The following is a 20,861-nucleotide window of genomic DNA, read 5'->3' as shown; positions in this document are numbered from 1 at the left end:
AGACAAATACTGTGGACGTTTTGGGTTTCCCCTTTATCAAAAAAAGACAACGAATGAAACATCAAGGACGAATGAGAGATGTGTGAATGGCGTAGTTAAGGTGAATAAACAAAGACAATGATGGGGCAAGAAATAGAATGCCCCTTTGTAAGGAAGCACGAATTAAAATATGACAATAAATATTAATAATAGGTGTGCAATTCATGAAAATATCTTTTTAAAAAAAAAAAAAAAGGGGGGGGGGTTGCGTCGTGCAATTTAGAATGTAAAATAAAATAAAATGTACACTGTCTATATCAGAATATTTATAAAATGGAATTGGAATAAAGGTTTAGAAACAGTTACGGATAGTAGTATAGCTATTATTTTCACTAATGGTAGCAGCAGCAGCAGCAGCAGCAGTAGTAGTAGTAGTAGTAGTAGTAGTAGTAGTAGTAGTAGTAGTAGTAGTAGTAGTAGTAGCAGTAGTAGTAGTAGTAGTTGGAATAATGGTAGTAATAGTAGTAGTAGTCATCGTAGACATAGTAATAGTAGTAATTGTAGAAGTTGTAGCAGTAGCATTGTAGTAGTAGTAGTAGTAGTAGTAGTAGTAGTAGTAGTAGTAGTAGTAGTAGTAGTAGTTGTAATTGTTGTTGTTGCTGTTGTAGAAGTAATCGTAATAGGAGTAGTAGCTGTGGTAATGATAGTAGTGTGTAATATGACATATAGATTTAAAGATGAGTGACCGGGTGGGTCAGAGGGGCAAGAGATAACAGATTGTATAATTTTTAAGTGAGGTCCAGTCTCGAATTCATGCTGTGAGTGCGCACTGTTAAAAAAGATCGAGTTTCTTCCGTTCAATAGGTTACCTCGCCTATGTATTTCCTCTCCACGAAAATAATATAGGGTAAATACAACAAGTTTTACCTTCCAAGCATTGATTTTAAAAGAAGTTTTAGCGGTTTGAAAATTGAACAATGGAGGGCAAAGGACGAACTCCCTTCGGTCCCATCCTTGGAGAGTTAAAGAACCTGGTGAGCCCACCACAAGACGTCAAAGACCTGGGGGCAGCTGTTGCTATTTTAATGGGAGATATGCCTTTAACAGACGACGATTTGACTCAAGATACCAGCAACCTGTCAGAGAAGGTAAGTCGTGTGCTTGCGCGATCTTCGATACGCACTCAGTCTGGTGACGAATATAAACTATCGTGTAACCTATGTGGTGTAATAATAGCACACTGACTGGTAATGGTAATCAGGAGGTCTGAGATTCGAGCTCCAGTCGAGGCAAGCTGACCCTGGAGTGGTTTTTTCCCCTATAATTTCTCTTTCTGCTTGTCATCTCTTCCAGATTTTTGATCTTACACCTTTCCTGATTCTAACATTTTTTCACTGTTAAATGTAGATTTTAGTGCGCAGCATTGAAAAATGAAGAGTTTCTTCCGTTCAATAAATTTTCCCCCATCAATTTAATCCATCTTCACAACATTGATAAAAAGTAATTAGATCAGAATTTTTTTTGAGTTTTAAGAATTTATTGAGTAATGGCGGCCAAAGAACGACGCATTACAGGCAGCATGCTTGGAGAGTTAAGGAACTTAATGAATCCACCACAACACGTCAAGGAAGTGGGGGCAGCTGTCGCTATTTTACTAGGAGATTTCCCTTTGGCTGATAATATAACTGAAAACATCAGCAACTTGACTGACAAGGTAGAGTTCTTGCGCGAGCTATAATAGTTTGGTAATAATTATTTTATGATAAAATCCACATTCACTCACTACTTATAAACAGTAAAAATACGTAGCTGCCCACCTTAAATTAAAGCATTCATTTATCCTACTAAAGAAATTGGGTTGGTAGAATTAATATTATTCAGATAAATGTTTGCATCTACAATTAGGATCTTTTTGTTGTTGTTAAAGTTGAACGCCCGGGAACTCTCGCAACTAGCCAGGATGACCGCACACGTCTTGCTCGACTGGAAATATAAGACAATGAAAATAATGAAAAGTTGTTTTAATGGCTTGAAAAAGATAAAGTTGTTATTTTTTTGACAAATAAAACTAATTCAAGTTGAGAAACTATATTTATTTATATTTTGTAATGTAAGTTGCGAACGCATAAGGACTTTCTTCTATTATTTTTAGTCTACTTTATGTTATTATTTTTATCATACTTTGAAACTAGACAAATTTGAAAAAGGCAATTTTAAAATAGACAATTTTGAAATAGACGATTTTGAAATAAACAATTTTGAAATAGATAGCTTTGAAATAGAAAATTTTGAACTGGACAATTTTAAAATAGACAATTTGGAAATAGACCAATTTCGAATAGACATAAAAAAACAGGCAATTTTGAAATAGACAATTTTGATATAGACGACTTTAAAATTGATCATTTCAAAATAGACAATTTTGAAATAAACAATCTTGAATTAGACAATTTTAAAATAGACAATTTTGAAATAGACAATTTTGCAATAGACAACTTTGAGATAGACAATTTTAAAATAGACAAATAATTTTGAAAAAGACAATTTTAAAATAGGCAAATTTGAAATAGAATATTTTACATACAATGGATGAGAAGCAGATAAAGAACAATTTGCCGTATATTTAATTTTATTGTCCCCTTGAGAAAGCCCTGCAATAAATTAATATCAAGGATGGTACTGGATACTGATAATGTTGATGGAAATTATAATGAAATTATTAATAACGATGATACGTCTCAAAAATAGAATCAGTGCAAAGAAGAGCTGCACGCTACGTCCTGAACAGACACCACAACACCTCAAGTGTATCAGACATGCTGTAAAAACTACAGTGGCCGAAATTAGAACACCGCAGAAAATCAGCAAGATTAACAATGCTATTTAAGATCAAACACCACCTCGCTGAATGCCCAGTCATCAAGAAAAAACTAATACCAGTATCTTTGAGACAGAGAAGAGGTAACAACAACCAATACAGCCTCATAACACACAGAACACAATACCGTGGTTTTTCCTTCTTGCCACGTACGGTCAGAGACTGGAACCAGCTTGACGCTAAAGTGACCGAAGCCACTACAATTTATGCTTTTGTGGCAAGTTGCTATGCAATTACTTAGACCTTACACAAACCATCACTGACCAACGTTGACGACCCCTGAATGTCCCTGGAAATTGATTTTAGACTAACGATTATAAACAAGGAATACAGAGAGATTAGAAAGCAGTTTCTTATTTGCCATAATAATCAACCAATTGATTGTGGGCAATCAAAGGAAGAAGAAGAAGAAGAAGATGATAAAGATGCTAGCATAGTTGATAATGATGATAATAAAGTGTATAGAATATAAGATCTGTAATACCCTCTTATAGTCCCGTATCAGTCATCATCATCATCATCATCATTGCCTTTTTCACCCTCGGTCAGGGTATAGGCCACAGACAGTTTCCATCCTTCTCTATCCCGAGCTAATTTTTTTAAAATATCTCGTACCAGGTCTTAGCACTTCTCTGTATATAGTTTCTTTAATTCTTCTCTATTTCCACATGGCCTTCCCCTTGATTTTCTACCCTGAGGGTTCCAGTCCAATACTTTCTTTGTTATAGTGGAGTCATTCTTTCTAAGGGTGTGTCCAATCTGCATCCATCGTCTCCATCCTATTTCCTCTCCCAAACAAAACAAAAAAAAAAAAAACAACAAAAAAACAACCACCCCCATCCCCCCCCCCCCCCCCAAATAAAAATAAAATAAATTAAAAATAAGAACCCCCCCCCCCAAATGAAAAACAAAAAACAAAAAAAAAAAAAAAACAACAACAAAAAAAAAACAAACAAACACAAAAAACAAACTAACACAAAACCCAAAGCAAACAAGAAATATTTAATCACACCCCCCAACTAAGAACAACAAACAACAACAGAAAAATAAAAGACCAAAAAACCCAAAACAAAAACAAGACCCAACAAACTATGACACTGTGATTTGTTTCACCGGAATAATAACCATGGGATGCAACTAGCTGTAAATTATTTCTACCAATAAGAGGTTTCATGCTTGTTGCTCTACATGCATATCACAAACTACTTTTGTTTGAGGTCTCGAGAGTTTGCATATTATACGAGTTGGAGTGTGGATTTTAAGTCAATGATAAACTTTATATTCATCGGGGATTTTAACAAATCACGCAGAGGGAAATTCGGAGGTGTCTCTATTATGTGTGCAATTGAAATAAACATTGAATAAATATTTTAATATAACGCCTGAAAAAATGAAAGCATTGTAAAGAACATTGAGCATTATAATAATAATAATAATAATAATAATAATAATAATAATAATAATAATAATAATAATAATAATAATAATAATAATGATATAATATAATAATAATAATAATAATAATAATAATAATACACATTTATATAGCGCTCATTCTCGTGTAAAACACAAGCTCTGGGCACTTTACAATATAAATATCAATTTTAAGTGAAAAAAAAAAATAAATAAATAAAATAAAATACATACATATACATATCAGTTAAAGTATATACTCTATAAATGAATGCATCTTTATTCATTCGTATCTTTGTTTAATAATTCATCTAGGTACTTATTTTCTTTGTTGTTGTTGTTGTTGTTGTTGTTCATTTTTATAAAAAAGAGCAAGCAGCGTTAAGTATCTCTAAACTTTTGCATAAACTGTTATATTCTTTTAGGCGTATACTGTCTTCACCAAGCTCGTCAGTGATCCCAGATTTGTCCAACGCTTGGGTGCATTCGACTGCAAAAAGGTGACGTCACAGCAACTAAAGGCTGCCAAAGACGTCATGAGACGAGTGACAGCTGGGAGCATTAAAAAAAGCAATAATGCAGCGGATCATCTCCACAAATGGGTGAGTCTGTAAATGATTGCCAAGGAGAAAGGTTTTTTTCCATTGTATTTCTCATTCTGCTTGTCACCCCTTCCAGAGTTTTGATCTTACACCTTGCCTGATCCTAACATTTTTTACTGTTAAATGTAGATCTTATTTTAGTGCGCAGCATTGAAAAATGAAGAGTGTCTTCCGTTCGATATATTTCCCCCCATCAATTTAATCCATCTTCACAGCATTGAAAAATGAAGAGTGTCTTCCGTTCGATATATTTCCCCCCATCAATTTAATCCATCTTCACAGCATTGAAAAATGAAGAGTGTCTTCCGTTCGATATATTTCCCCCCATCAATTTAATCCATCTTCACAGCATTGAAAAATGAAGAGTGTCTTCCGTTCGATATATTTCCCCCCATCAATTTAATCCATCTTCACAGCATTGAAAAATGAAGAGTGTCTTCCGTTCGATATATTTCCCCCCATCAATTTAATCCATCTTCACAGCATTGAAAAATGAAGAACGTCTTCCGTTCGATATATTTCCCCCCATCAATTTAATCCATCTTCACAACATTGATAAAAAGTGATTAGATCAGACGTTTTTTGAGTTTTGAGAATTTATTGATTAATGCACCTTTTCGCAATTTTACACCTGAGTACGGTGAGAGAATGTAAGTAAAGAGCCTTTCCCAAGGACTCAACTATGCGCCGAGAGAGGCTCGAACCCAGGACCTTCCGGATTTATACTCATTCTCCTCAATTAAATAAGTTAACTACTTTAACTACTTAACTGTGAGGCTATGTGGTCTTGTCGTATGACACTCGCTTTCGGACCGGAAGGTCCTGGGTTCGAGCCTCGCTCGGCGCATAGTTGAGTGCTTGGAGAAGGCTCTTTACTCACATTTTCCCACCGTACTCAGGTGTAAAATTACGAATCCCTTTCTATCTAATTTACTATAGTCACGGCCTGGCTGTACAATTGACCGAAATTAAGAAAACCCAACAAACAGGCGGATTAGAACTGCCACATTGGCCTATAGAAATGCACTTAGCAGCGATATCTAAGCTGCTAAGAGATGATAAAGAACAGAACAAGTGTGTATGAATGATGCCAGACAAAGCAAGGAAAAAAAAACATTTCAAAAAATCAATCGACTGATTTTTTGGGATGTTTTTTTCTTAAATTTTTCTTTCTTGCTTTGTCTGGCACCTTTCATACACACTTGTTCTGTTCTTTATCTTACACCGGTGCTTACTCCATAATTTCTTAATGTAAGAGAGGATTGCTCTCTTCCCTTTTTTCCCTTACCATAGAGTCTGCCTGACTGCACAATTGACCGAAATACGATTCAATAGTCTGATGTCACGCGCCCGGCAACGGCGGCCATCTTGGTTCTAAACAAAGAAAATCATTACTTTTTATTTTTCATTGTGGCTAGAACTTTTCATATGCCTTGTGATCAGAATGTGTAAAATTCAAGACATGATCAAATTTATGGTTTTTTTCCCCTCTGGATACCCTTTATGTTCCCCAGAGAAATATTTCATACGGGCGTCCGCCATTGTTCCGATAGTTTAGAGCCAGTGTTATTAAGTTACCATGCGTCATTAGGAAGGAAGTGACGTTACGACTGTTGAAGAGTATTAAGATACACCAAACAAACAGGTGGATCAGATCGGCCACCTCGGCGTATAAAAATACTCTTAGCAGCGATATCAAAGCTGCTAGAATCTCTGAACTGTTAGTAGAACAAAAACTGAGCATGAAATCTTGTTTTGTTTTTGTTTGTTTTTAAGGGTTTTACGGCGCTTGCAACACATTAAAGTCATATAAGCGCCAGTAAAAAGGAAGAAAATGGGATAGTAAAAAGTTCTAGAATTACAATTAAATCGCAAAAGAAAAGGTGAGATAAAGGGGAATTGGTTCAAATAGGGATCAGATGTAGATTCCAAGAGCATACCACCAATGTACTTAGTTTGAGATCACCTAAAAGTCTCATCCAGACACAAACACAGGCCCAAAGTAAGAGGAATACACTCACATGTTTACAAATTATATAATATAATATGCAAACTAACCATAATACAATGCATAACAGAGAGATGATTTACAAGGAAAAAAAGATAATCTCCCATAACAATAACTATGCATTTGACTGTTTCCCTCCCAGCCAGGACTCCGGCCAGCGCCAGGAAGAACAAGTAATCTCATTCCAAGACAAAGACAGAAAGCATGTTGGAAAATAGATATATGGGGATAGAAGACACAGTATGTACCTCCCTGTCCGCTATGGGAGGTCAGGATCCCCACCCAGCATGAAATCTTAAGAGAAAAACAATACACTTTGCACGAGTGAACGACAGAAATAATTGTAAGAATACTTCACCTAATATCCAGAAAGACGGGAGAAAAGGTCAATGAACACATACATAATTTTTTTAAAAATACCTTTATTCGTCCCATAGGGGAAATTTGTCTCTAGGGTCTATTCCAAGGGAAGACTGGAATAACCCAGGCGTGAGCGGCAGTGCAGCGACGCAAATTGAGCTAGGGCGAGGTGACTTGCTCAAGGCCACACAGCGCAGCGGCGGGTGATCAAACTCAGGTACGAACTTTCAGGTACGAAGCAAAGACCGTACCGCTAAGCCACGCTGCCCCTAAAATACGTGGCATTCTGTGATCGCCACCACTATTTAATAGCGGCGGGCATTCGGAACATTTTCATGTTCCTGGTACGATTGTGTTCCTGGTGGCGTTGTTCCTGGTACGGAACCTGTTCCTGGTGCGATTGTGCCGGTCGAAGAGAGTTTCGTATCAGTCATGTCCTAAGTAGTACGGCGCATAGATGACACGGGTACGACGTTCGAACTCGTGTTTGTGGTACCAACCACAGACAGACGAGAGGTTGCGTACTCGTGTTTGTCGTACCAACCACAGACAGACGAGAGGTTCAGACTGGAGGGAGGGACGTAGGCTGGTTTGCGCGCGCTCTCTCTCTCTCTACACACACACATACACACACACACACACACACACACACACACACACACAGTAACAGTAACATGATCAGGAACTTGTTCCTGGTGGAGGTTCTTGGTACTAGTTCCTGGTTGAGCTATGTTCCTGGTGTTACTGTTCTCGATAACCAAAACCCGTGCGGCACTTCTATTTAAGCGCAGATCTTGAATGAAAAAAGGGTGCATTGAAACACAACTGTAATATTTTTAAAACCATTGCAATTATTTGTACACTTGGCATTCGTCTGCTACCAATGTTAATAATGATAAACGAATCCAGCTTCTTTTTTTCTTTCTTTCCCCATTTCTATTCAGGTAGATAAAGTGATGCGAGATGCTGGCTCACCGTTGAACTGAAATCCGACGGACATGGAAATAGGGAAAATAGTAATATGACACATCGTCTCAGATCGTTATTATCTCGCGATCGAATTTTTGCAGAAGAATAGCTAAATCTAACGTTAAAATAATAAAAAAATATCATTTTTTTTCACGTAAAGGATTTTATAAAGATGAAAACTATAGGGAATAATGGAGAAGAATCATATAAAAACAGAGAACAAACAATTACGGGTCCAATTGGATCCCAAGCTTGGCTCTGACACCACGCTACTTTTATTCTCTGTACTCATCTGACACTTCTCCATATCCTATAGATAGAACGAAGTTGACGTCACTCGGGCCTTTGTCGTTGTTTTTTATTATTGCCATCTGCTTTTATGAGTAATTCTCAATAAACTGTATTAAACTGACTATAAACCTTTAAGGTTACACATAGTTTTGTGTATTGGTCCGTTATACGTCCGGATGACAAAGTTGTGAGATTCTTAGCCAAGTGCACAGCATCTATAACTCTCATCGTTATTGACACGGGCGTTCACTCCAGACTTTTCAGTAAATTTAATAGTAACCCAACTCTTGATTTACCATTTGAACCAAAAAGATTACCCATGCACACCTTTGTATAGTCTTTAAAATTGCCTTGTTTAAATGAGCCGTTTCCTTCGAATAATATATCTATGCATTCAATAAAAAAATAATACCAAATAGTTGTATTTGCATTTTTTTCCTACCTTCTCCTCCTCCTCTCTATTCTTCTTCTTCTTCTTCTTCTTCTTCTTCTTCTTCTTCTTCTTCTTCTTCTTCTTCTTCTTCTTTTTCATGTATGCAGCCAACGCCGTCATGTAGGCGACAAGTGCTGCGCCAGGTTGTATGTGCTCAACAGTGGCGGTGCTCTATTGGTTGATTTGGTGCAATGCACCGCCTCTTTTTTCATGCTTGAAAATAAAATCAGCATTATTACAAAAAATACTCATACAATTTTTCCAGAAAAATGCAATGTTGTTACCGGTCAGTTGTTTAGACTTGCCAAGATGACGAGAATATGTCGCTAAAGAACCTTTTCAAGGACTTGAATCGTAACCTATGGTCATGAGCCGAATGTCATACATCTAAACCACAAGATCATGTTTATGTTAACACTGGTGTTCGTTCAACAACAATTTTTAAAAAAATGGACTCTAGATGATATTTTGATGCCAATTTATTTCGAAATGTATGGTATAAATTTTTGCATTAAAGGCGACGTGCATTTATTTGCAGGTCTGATAACCCAAATTGTTTTGCGCTCATAGTCGTAGTGGAAATACTCTCAAACTAGCGCAAAATATTGTCTCTTTCAACAATGTTGAATAGAGCCAATAATAAGAGCGTTTTGCTATCGGACCTCACAAATACTCGTAAATATGTGCACGTTGATTAACTAGTTAACGGCCAGGAAACTCGTTCATTAAATATTATTCAATGTAAATGACCTTCATCTTGGCAAGAACTATCAAACCTGGGACCTGCCACATAGAGAACTATTACATCAGTAAAAACTAGTTTCAAGAGGCTGTCTATACGTAATTTGCTTTCGTAAAAAAAAAAAACCCAATAAAAAACAAAACAATCTTCCATCCTGTATTTGCCTGCTCTCCTCTCGCCTACATGACGACTTTGGCTGAAATGAAGAAAGAAGAAGAAGAAGAAGAAGAAGAAGAAGAAGAAGAAGAAGAAGAAGAAGAAGAAGAAGAAGAAGAAGAAGAAGAAGAAAGAAGAAGAAGAAGAAAGAAGAAGAAAATGAAGAAAAAGAAGAAGAAAAAGAAGAAGAAGAAGAAGAAGAAGAAGAAGAAGAAGAGAAGAAGAAAGAAGAAGAAGAAGAAGAAGAAGAAGAAGAAGAAGAAGAAGAAGAAGAAGAAGAAGAAGAAGAAGAAGAAGAAGAAGAAGAAGAAGAAGAAGAAGAAGAAGAAGAAGAAGAAGAAGAAGAGAGAAGAAGAAGAAGAAGAAGAAGAAGAAGAAGAAGAAGAAGAAGAAGAAGAAGAAGAAGAAGAAGAAGAAGAAGAAGAAGAAAGAAGAAGAAGAAGAAGAAGAAGAAGAAGAAGAAGAAGAAGAAGAAGAAGAAAGAAGAAGAAGAAGAAGAAGAAAGAGAAGAAGAAGAAGAAGAAAAAGAAGAAGAAGAAGAAGAAGAAGAAGAAGAAGAAGAAGAAGAAGAAGAAGAAGAAGAAGAAGAAGAAGAAGAAGAAGAAGAAGAAGAAGAAAGAAGAAGAAGAAGAAGAAGAGAAGAAGAAGAAGAAGAAGAAGAAGAAGAAGAAGAAGAAGAAGAAGAGAAGAAGAAGAAGAAGAAGAAGAAGAAGAAGAAGAAGAAGAAGAAGAAGAAGAAGAAGAAGAAGAAGAAGAAGAAGAAGAAGAAGAAGAAGAAGAAGAAGAAGAAGAAGAAGTGTGGTATATTGTGGTATATTGTGGTATGAACGTTTCTGATCTTTAAGTATCCGGTTGGAGTCCCGCTGATGCTAATTAATAGAGCGAATGACAGTGGTACTATTTTATTTATCATGTCGCTTTATGATCTGTTTCTTATAATGTGTTAAATGGTATTCTAAAAAGCAAAAGAAAACCCCAACAAAATACAACGTCATTGATCACAAGCAGCACATCCACTCTAACACCATAAGGACAGTATTATAAAACATAAAGGTTTTATTTACGTAATAATAATATAATCTAAAGAGTGCATAAGGCATATTATGAAATAAATGGCAAGGTCAAAATTCTAAATATAATCAGATCAGCTCGAAAAGAAAAAAAAATTAATGTGAACTTTTAAATATAATATTATTCACAAAATGAGTTCAAAGCTCTTTACACAGCCCCAAGCCGACAGATAGCACTTAACATTTAGGACGATAATACATGCCGCCTATAAGGCGCTATTTGAATAATTTTTTGACAAAGCAGTTAGGGGCTAGGTATTCATACGCCTGACCCACCTGACAACGGAGAGAGGATATGAGTAGAGAGGGAAAACCAACAACTCCTCTTTGCGTCGAACACACAGTGGGACTCAAACCAGTTACTAATGGGTCCGAGGGCGAGTCGTGTCCTACCGCAAGATCGCAAAGCTGTGCATGAACATGCCCAGTGCCAGACTTTTCCTCACAACTAGAGGAGACAATCATTAAAATATTCATTGACTCAATGATAGCGATAAATACTACTTGGTTTTCTCCACGAGAGTTTCAATCTCTCTCTCTCTCTCTCTCTCTCTCTCTCTCTCTCTCTCTCTCTCTCTCTCTCTCTCTCAATTCTTCTATCTCACAAACACACGTTCTCAACCTATCTCTCTCTCTCTCTCTCTCTCTCTCTCTCTCTCCCTCTCTCTCTCTCTCTATTCTTCCTCTCTCTACTCTCTTCATCTATGATGCATTCTCTGTCACAATCTACTCCCTTTCTTTTACTCTCAAATTCTTTCTCTCTTACCTTCTTTAATACTTTCTCCCTTTCAATTTTCCCCGTCTCTCATCTTTTATTTAATAGAACAATGACAATAATTTATAGATGATGATGATCATGATGATAATGATGAAATTTATGATTATAATAAATTCATGATAACAATCATCATCATCGTCATTGCCTTTTTCACCCTGGGTCAGGGTATAGGCCACAGACAAACAGTTTCCATCCCTCTCTATCCTGAGCGAACTTTTAAATCTCATTCCATGTCTTATCACTTCTCATGATTTATAAGGCGTAATTTGTCTCTGCAAGCGATAGTTCTAGGCACATCACAAAATTAAAGGTTAATTGTTTAAAAAGTTAATCAATATCTCACAAAATTTAAAGACCTGAATTGACACTTTATACACGATAAAAGCTATGGTTGAATAAATAACAAATGCAATATAATCCGTGACGAGGCGAGAAAAAAAGAAGATAAAACCAACACAAGGAAGAATTTAGGCCGATGTGTCACCTTCACTTATCACTTTCTTCACCTGAAATAGAAAGGATAAGAACATATTATGTCGGATGAAAAACAGATAAAATGGACTCAAACTTCCGAGACTTCACAAATAGCTGGTGTTTTCTTTGTAAAACATGAAAGATACTAGTCGCTGGATTTCTTGCCCATTTTTTTGAGGTGTTACGAGTAGATTGTTTTATCTATGCCTTTGTATATCTATTCTGAGAGTTTTGAGGCAAGGTCCCAGATCTAAAACTTTTCGCCAAGATGAGGGTCATTTAGATCGATCGATACTGCTAGAGGGACGAGTTTTCTGGCCAAATTTCTAAATACTTGTCTTTCAAGAGTTCAACAGTTAACTGATTAATATCTGAATGGATAGCCTGACCGCCAATCGACTGTCAGACAACGATGACTCAATGGAACTAGCTAAGTCTAATGGTTTTGACTGAGAGTGAGAGAATGGCAACATCCAGAGTAGTAAATATCTAGTTATTTGGTACTTACTCATTGCTTACTTACTTAAGCTCACAGAATTCTGTTTTGAATTTTTTTTTTCGATTGTAGACGATCTTATGCCAAAGTCTTCTAACCCTACAGGCCATAATATGTGGTTTTTCTGTTTTTTTTTTATTACCACGTTTTTCAAGTGTAACACAACTTTCTGAATTGCAACCGGCAGTGTTTTGAATGTTCCAGCTTGGAATTTTTCTCCATATTTAACCAAAAAAAAAAATTTAAAAAAATAAAAAAAAGAAAGAAAAAAAGCTGGCATGGCTATATTTGCTGGAATACCTTTATCTCACCTTAATATTTCTTCATATTATGCGCATCGAGCTTTTGAGATTTGTATAGGTAAAGGCTTTTCAAAACATTTTAAGAACTGTGATTTGTTTGAGATCTTATGTAATTTGTATAGGGAATGAGATTAGCGGAAGAGTAGCGTCCCTTGATTGGACGTCACCTTACAGAGAGAACGTCAACATGGTTTTGTGCGTGCGTCTTTCTCGTCCTCGCTTTCGGTGAAGTTTCTCATGCCGCTTTCACCGGAAGCGAGGACGAGAGACGCATGCGCACAACCAACATGACGTTCTCTCTCTAATAACTTTTCCGCCGGTGACGTCCAATCAAGGGACGCTACTCTTCCGCTAATTTCATTCCCTATAGAGGAGGTTTTCTAATGTGAGCCAGGAAGCAACTTACCCATTTCAAGAGATCGCCTGCAGCTGCGCTTTTCTTTTTGATCTCATCTAGAGTGATATGGTCCGCGGCAAACTTGGCTGCTTTCATCTGCTCCGGCGTCACTGTCTTGGGGTCAAAGTTCCACATCCGTTCATTACACTTGGGAGATGCCAGTGTTCTCTTGAAAGTCATGAAAGTCTGGTCCATGGGAAATAAAATTCAATTGGTTCAATGGGAAACATTAGTTTTGACGTATCACCATCCTCGCTTCCAGTTCTTAACTCCCCATTCAACAGTGGCAATCGCGGTGTTGTCATTCACCAGTCTCATAAAACACTTCAAAAATGAGCTCAAAAATATCCTCAGAGAATAACTTATAAATTCGAGTCATATATTGAATCTTCGAATGCAGACTGTATCATCTGATGAGAAGTTCATTGTTTGAAGAGAATTTAGAACAGGAAGCGAGGAAGTTTTGACGTCACACTATTGGTCTCTAGTTGTCACTTCACTAATAATAATAATAATAATAATAATAATAATAATAATAATAATAATAATAATAATAATAATAATAATAATAATAAAAATAATAATAATAATAAAAATAATAATAATAATAATAATAATAATAATAATAATAATAATAATAATAATAATAATAATAATAATAATAATAATAATAATAATAATAATAATAATAACAATAAATGTACATTGATATAGCGCTTATGCTGAAGCTTCGGAGCGCTTCACATTGATCATCAGATTCGGACATAAGGATAAAAGCTCACACGCATCCAATTACACACACACACAGACACCCATATACACATTGTACATAAATATCGATATTACTAACACACACACACACACACTCATATATATTTGTGTACAGAAATAGTATTTATTTTCTTATTCATCGTATGAAAAAAAAATCATTGCTCATTCATTCGTTTGTAAATTTCATTAACCTTTGCACAATTTATAAACTAGATATATAAAAAGGATATGTTTGCCAATTAAATAATAATATTTTAAAAAAAGCAAAACACCCATACTAACAGATTTCCAGATTTTCGTTTCCAACGACGTATTTTTATATATTTGCAGTTCTGGTAATCTAAAGTTTCATGGTCTCATTGTTGTAATGGAAATAGTATCAAACCTTATGGGGCAGCGTGGCTCAGCGGTAAGGTCTTTGCTTCGTACCCGAAAGGTACCGAGTTCGATCCCCCGCTTCTGCGCTTTGTGGCCTTGAGCAAGTCACCTCGCCCTAGTTTAATTTGCGGCGCTGCATTGCGGCTGATGCCTGGGTTATTCCAGTCTTCCATTGGATTAAACAATAAAGACAACTTTCCCTATGGGATGATTAAAGTGAATTTATAAATATTTTATATTTTTTCAGAAACCAACACAAAATGTTGCGCAATACAATAACATTAATGAAGCCAATAATTTATTTCAGTAATCAGACCTACAAATACGAGCACGTAGGTTCTTTATATCCGTGATTGGCCTTCTTTTTTACAAAATTCTCAAATAATTCTTACCTTATCTGACAATTTAGCGCTTGTCGTGTTTTCTGTCGTTGCCTCTGAGACGGGGAAATCCCCCAACAAGATGACAACTGCGGCAGCTACTTCTTTCACTTGTTGTGGTGGAGATGGCAAAGATTTGAGTTCAACAAGAGAACCATTGCACGGGCATTTACCTTTGGTGGCGGCCATTTTAGTTATAGTGCTGTTGAAATGATTGGATATTATTATTATTTTAGACTAACTAGTTAGATGAGTATAGAGATATAATTGGACTTGTGAATTGATACTATGTGTTTAGGTAAAACACTCACAACATCCACCAACCAAATGTAAAGAGCCGAAACATTAATATGTAAACTTGAACCGCTAACCCAATTCATTATGGGATCATTGTTGTAATGGAAATTTTAAAAAAGAAATATGACGCAAAATATTTTCCATTACAACAGTGTTGAACTTGGCCAATAATTGCGTCCGGAAGTAAATATATTAAATGTACATGTCGGCCCATACCAAATTGGATTATCAGACCTGTGGACGTCGTCTCAAACAAACGTAAAATGATGTCAATTGGATTCAGTAGTCTGATGTCACGTCGCCCGGCAACGGCGGCCATCTTGGTTCTAAACAAAGAAAATCATTACTTTTTATTCTTCATGCTGGCTAGAACTTTTCATATGCCTTGTGATCAGAATGTGTAAAAGTCAAAACAAGATCAAATTTATGGGTTTTTTCCCTCTGGATACGCTTGTATGCTCGCCGGAGAAATATTTCATACGGGCGTCCGCCATTGTTCCGATAGTTTAGAGCCAGTGTTACTAAGTTACCATGCGTCATTAGGAAGGAAGTGACGTTACGACTGTTGAAGAGTCTGACAACAACGTTTAACCAAGCCCATGATCACACTCCGCTATCACACATGCCGATGAGAGAGAGAGAGAGAGAGAGAGAGATAGAGAGAGAGGGGGGGGGGAGAGAAATAGATAGATAGAGATAGATAGATGGAGAGATAGATAGATGGATAGATAGAGAGAGAGAGATAGAGATAAAGAGAGAGAGATAGAGGGAGAGGGGGGGAGAGAAATAGATAGATAGAGATAGATAGATAGAGAGATAGATAGATAGATAGATAGATAGATAGAGAGAGAGAGAGAGATAGAGAGAGGGGGGGGGAGAGAAATAGATAGATAGAGATAGATAGATGGAGAGATAGATAGATGGATAGATAGAGAGAGAGAGAGAGAGAGATAGAGATAGAGATAGAGAGAGAGGGGGGGGGGAGAGAAATAGATAGATAGAGATAGATAGATAGATAGATAGATAGAGAGAGAGAGAGAGAGAGAGAGAGAGAGAGAGAGGGGGGGAAAGAGAGAAATAGATAGACAGAGGTAGATAGATGGAGAGATAGATAGATAGATAGATAAATAGATAGATAGATAGATAGATAGAAAGATAGATAGATAGAGATAGATAGATAGATCTAAGGGAGACCTTCCTAAAGCTCCTCGTGCTAGCCTTTCTTTCAATTTGTGTCTTCACCGTGTCATGAGTTTATTCAATTTGTCAATATAATATAGTAGCGTTTTAAAAACTCTAGAACAAACCTTGATAGAGCAGTGAAAGTTTAAACTTTACTATTACGACCATTGTTTTGGTTTTCCGTCTCCATTTTGTTTTGTGAAGTATTGAAAGCAATCCAGGGTTTTTTTTTTCTTTTAGGGTTAGCTCGAGGTCAGAGGATTTTTAAGAATCTATTAAGGTTAGTCATTAGTCTTAGTAAAGGTGCTAGGCTGTTTGTTTTTCCTATTTGGGTTAGTTTAAGGTGTTAGGTATTATTTTTTCTCAGGGTCAGTTGAGGGAATATTTGAGTTGTTTCCCTTAGCACGAGGAGCTTTCGGAAGACCTCCCTAATATAATGACCACCTGGGCTTTTAAGCATCATTCAATCATCATAAGCGCACTTTGCTAATTAGGCTAATGATATTAACGATAAAATCTACTTTCTTTTTAGTTCCTACTAAAATACGGAAGGCCTGCCATTTACTTATAAAACATTAAGGTGCAATTGAGCCACACGCACACAAAAAGATGTGCATTTCTATGACGTGCATTATTATTATTACTTAGTAATAATGAATAATAAATGAGTATGATAGCTTTAATACTAACAAAATACCAAACCAAAACACGGACCGTTTCGGGTTCAAAATCCTTCCTCAGTAATTACTACTACTACTACTACTACTACTACTACTACTACTACTACTACTACTACTACTACTACTACTACTACTACTACTACTACTACTACTACTACTATTACTACTACTACTACAATTATACTACATAACTACTAATATAATAATACTATAATAATACTACTACTACTACTACTACTACTACTACTACATACTAATAATAATAATAATAATAATAATATAATAATAATAATAATAATAATAATAATAATAATAATAATAATAATAATAATAATAATAATAATAATAATAATAATAATAATAATAATAATAATAATAATAATAATAATAATAATAATAATAATAATAATAATAATAATAATAATAATAATAATAATATAATAATAATAATAATAATAATAATAATAATAATAATATAATAATAATAATAATAATAATAATAATAATAATAATAATAATAATAATAATAATAATGTACATTTATATTGAGCAACCTATCCTCCTGGTTGGAGGCTCTGGGTTATTTGGTTATTTATTAATTTTTTTAGTTTTGAGTTTTCCATCCAGGAGAATAAAATAATAATTAATCATGAAATAAGTGATTAAAATTAATATAACCATAAGGACATTGGATTTATAAACGAAAATAACAAGAATGAATAGATAAAATGTTATGTTTTCATAATTTTATAAAGCACTTTAGTAAACAGAATAACAAATAAGATTAAAGTAGTGTTGTAATGTGATTTCTGATCGAAAACAAACACGTCTAGAGCTCATATTGCATAAGATGGTGGCGCTATATTATTATTATCATCATCATCATCATCATCATCATCATCATCATCATCATCATCATCATCATCATCATCACCATCATCATCATCATCATCATTATTATCATTATTATTATTATTATTATTATTATTATTATTATTATTATTATTATTATTATTATTATTATTATTATTATTATTATTATTATTAATAGCATTATTATCAATATTATTATTATTATTATTATTATTATTATCATTGTTATTATTAAAATCTATTGACCTTGACCGAACATATCATAAACTCGCTGTTTCTCTCTAAGGTTCCCACTATGACCCTAACCATTGATCTATTATAACTATTCATTTTCTCCCCAATGAAAACTACAAATTTTAAGTTTTCAAGTTGGCAGAACTACAACCTTATACTTATAATATTCCAATGCTGTCCTGGGATATTGACTTAAAGATACAAGAGATAAAACTCCCGTTCCCTTCCCCTCTACCTTGAACACTTATTTCTTATAGATAGTATGCGCTTGACTAAGAAGCTCATAACATTGCCATCGGAAGTATAACGGACCAACACACAAAACTATGTGTAACCGTGAACTTTTATAGTCTGGTTAATACAGTTCAGTGAGAATAACTCACAAACGCGGATGGCAAAATATAACAAGATATGAAGTGAGTAGAAAAGTGCCAGAAGACAATAGAGAATAAAATTTTTTTTCGCGGCGGTGGTGGGGTTTGAACTTGCGACCTTATTGGTACGACAACTCCGCCTGGCAGGTGAGAGCGTGGCTCTACCGTGTGAGCTATCCACGAACACAAAATATTCGTTTCAAACTCAAAGTCATTTCTTGATCCCTCTCTCACCCACTTCTTGAGACCGCCGATTCGTTCACCACCATCGCGAAGTAATTTTGACCAGCAGTTAATAGCCAATATTCTCATCACAAACATATAACATAGAAACGATTGAGACATTGAGTATGCTCCGGTGTATGGGGTGAATTTTTAATTCAGAAAAGTGAGTGGAGCAGGCACTTATGTTGGTAACAACAAGATATGAAGTGAGTAGAAAAGTGCCAGAAGACAATAGAGAATAAAAAATTTTTTCGCGGCGGTGGTGGGGTTTGAACCTGCGACCTTATTGGTACGACAACTCCGCCTGGCAGGTGAGAGCGTGGCTCTACCGTGTGAGCTATCCACGAACACAAAATATTCGTTTCAAACTCAAAGTCATTTCTAGATCCCTCTCTCACCCACTTCTTGAGATCGGCGTTCACCACCATCGCGAAGTAATTTTGACCAGCAGTTAAGCTTAATAGCCAATATTCTCATCACAAACATATAACATAGAAACGATTGAGACATTGAGTATGCTCCGGTGTATGGGGTGAATTTTTAATTCAGAAAAGTGAGTGGAGCAGGCACTTATGTTGGTAACAACAAGATATGAAGTGAGTAGAAAAGTGCCAGAAGACAATAGAGAATAAAAAATTTTTTCACGGCGGTGGTGGGGTTTGAACCTGCGACCTTATTGGTACGACAACTCCGCCTGGCAGGTGAGAGCGTGGCTCTACCGTGTGAGCTATCCACGAACACAAAATATTCGTTTCAAACTCAAAGTCATTTCTAGATCCCTCTCTCACCCACTTCTTGAGACCGCCGATTCGTTCACCACCATCGCGAAGTAATTTTGACCAGCAGTTAAGCTTAATAGCCAATATTCTCATCACAAACATATAATATAGAAACGATTGAGACATTGAGTATGCTCCGGTGTATGGGGTGAATTTTTAATTCAGAAAAGTGAGTGGAGCAGGCACTTATGTTGGTAACAACAAGATATGAAGTGAGTAGAAAAGTGCCAGAAGACAATAGAGAATAAAATTTTTTTTCGCGGCGGTGGTGGGGTTTGAACCTGCGACCTTATTGGTACGACAACTCCGCCTGGCAGGTGAGAGCGTGGCTCTACCGTGTGAGCTATCCACGAACACAAAATATTCGTTTCAAACTCAAAGTCATTTCTAGATCCCTCTCTCACCCACTTCTTGAGACCGCCGATTCGTTCACCACCATCGCGAAGTAATTTTGACCAGCAGTTAAGCTTAATAGCCAATATTCTCATCACAAACATATAACATAGAAACGATTGAGACATTGAGTATGCTCCGGTGGATGGGGTAATTTTTAATTCAGAAAAGTGAGTGGAGCAGGCACTTATGTTGGTAACAACAAGATATGAAGTGAGTAGAAAAGTGCCAGAAGACAATAGAGAATAAAATTTTTTTTCGCGGCGGTGGTGGGGTTTGAACCTGCGACCTTATTGGTACGACAACTCCGCCTGGCAGGTGAGAGCGTGGCTCTACCGTGTGAGCTATCCACGAACACAAAATATTCGTTTCAAACTCAAAGTCATTTCTAGATCCCTCTCTCACCCACTTCTTGAGACCGCCGAGAGAGAGAGAGAGAGAGAGAGAGAGAGAGAGAGAGAGAGAGAGAGAGAGAGAGTCTGAAAGCATGAATATACAAGAATCTGAAAATGTCTCAATTGATACTCATACTGATAATTATACAATGATAACTTAAACTGTTATATAAATGGAAAGAAAGAGTGCGTGAAATACACTTTATCAAGTACTACGGTTTAAAGAATTTACCTATAATCACAGTGGTAATAAGTGAGTCCAAACAAAGCGTTCTTGTTTCTTCTCAGTTCACGGCCTTCCAAAGGTGTGTGTGTTTCTCCAATTGTCACCGCAGGACGGTTTTATAAACACAATGTGTCGCAAGAAATCACCATGTTATCATTGGTATATTAATAGCTTATCAAGAATAATATATGACCACTGTTTCTTAATTTAGAATTGACCGCGACCGCTATGCACCCAAAACTCAATGAACTGGTCATTCCACTCGCCTCTCTCTCTCTCTCTCTCTCTCTCTCTCTCTCTCTCTCTCTCTCTCTCTCTGGCTAATG

At 36.0% G+C, this 20,861-nt stretch overlaps 2 protein-coding genes across 5 annotated transcripts; one reads left to right on the top strand and one right to left on the bottom strand.

Moving 5' to 3' along the window:
* Positions 1–852: 852 nt before the first annotated feature.
* On the top strand, positions 853–8,257 carry LOC144956136 (uncharacterized). Of its 2 annotated transcripts, none has more exons than XM_078886514.1 (3): positions 853–1,127; positions 4,696–4,872; positions 8,185–8,257. In XM_078886514.1, the coding sequence occupies exons 1-3, from the start codon at positions 957–959 to the stop codon at positions 8,224–8,226; spliced, it is 390 nt and encodes a 129-aa protein (XP_078742640.1). In that variant the 5' UTR covers positions 853–956; the 3' UTR covers positions 8,227–8,257. The 2 variants fall into 2 exon arrangements, with proteins under 2 accessions (XP_078742640.1, XP_078742641.1); XM_078886515.1 differs by lacking the exon at positions 853–1,127 and adding an exon at positions 1,439–1,693.
* A 2,605-nt stretch (positions 8,258–10,862) lies between these two features.
* LOC144956135 (uncharacterized) lies at positions 10,863–20,607 on the bottom strand. 3 transcript variants are annotated; one of them, XM_078886513.1, is made up of 4 exons: positions 20,542–20,607; positions 14,890–15,079; positions 13,358–13,534; positions 10,863–12,185 (listed from the first exon to the last, which is right to left on the bottom strand). In XM_078886513.1, the coding sequence occupies exons 2-4, from the start codon at positions 15,064–15,066 to the stop codon at positions 12,147–12,149; spliced, it is 393 nt and encodes a 130-aa protein (XP_078742639.1). In that variant the 5' UTR covers positions 15,067–15,079; positions 20,542–20,607; the 3' UTR covers positions 10,863–12,146. The 3 variants fall into 3 exon arrangements, with proteins under 3 accessions (XP_078742639.1, XP_078742637.1, XP_078742638.1); XM_078886511.1 differs by lacking the exon at positions 20,542–20,607 and adding an exon at positions 16,801–16,913; XM_078886512.1 differs by lacking the exon at positions 20,542–20,607 and adding an exon at positions 16,482–16,901.
* Positions 20,608–20,861: the final 254 nt, after the last annotated feature.

Source organism: Berghia stephanieae, chromosome 10, assembly GCF_034508935.2.
Source record: "Berghia stephanieae isolate SIO BIC M18660-M18661 chromosome 10, UCSD_Bste_1.3, whole genome shotgun sequence".
Lineage (NCBI taxonomy): Eukaryota > Metazoa > Mollusca > Gastropoda > Nudibranchia > Aeolidiidae > Berghia > Berghia stephanieae.
The sequence above is the reverse complement of the archived record's forward strand: the minus strand, read 5'-3'. Positions and strand labels throughout refer to the sequence as shown.

Bases quoted from the DNA above. Each gene is read 5' to 3' on its own strand.
- LOC144956136 (XM_078886514.1), top strand. From the start codon at position 957: ATGGAGGGCAAAGGACGAACTCCCTTCGGTCCCATCCTTGGAGAGTTA. The intron at 1,128-4,695 runs GTAAGTCGTGTG...ATATTCTTTTAG, and splicing joins CCAGCAACCTGTCAGAGAAG to GCGTATACTGTCTTCACCAA. The intron at 4,873-8,184 runs GTGAGTCTGTAA...ATTTCTATTCAG, and splicing joins CGGATCATCTCCACAAATGG to GTAGATAAAGTGATGCGAGA.
- LOC144956135 (XM_078886513.1), bottom strand. From the start codon at position 15,066: ATGGCCGCCACCAAAGGTAAATGCCCGTGCAATGGTTCTCTTGTTGAA. The intron at 13,535-14,889 runs GTAAGAATTATT...CCCATGGACCAG, and splicing joins GCGCTAAATTGTCAGATAAG to ACTTTCATGACTTTCAAGAG. The intron at 12,186-13,357 runs GTAAGTTGCTTC...TTTCTATTTCAG, and splicing joins CAGGCGATCTCTTGAAATGG to GTGAAGAAAGTGATAAGTGA.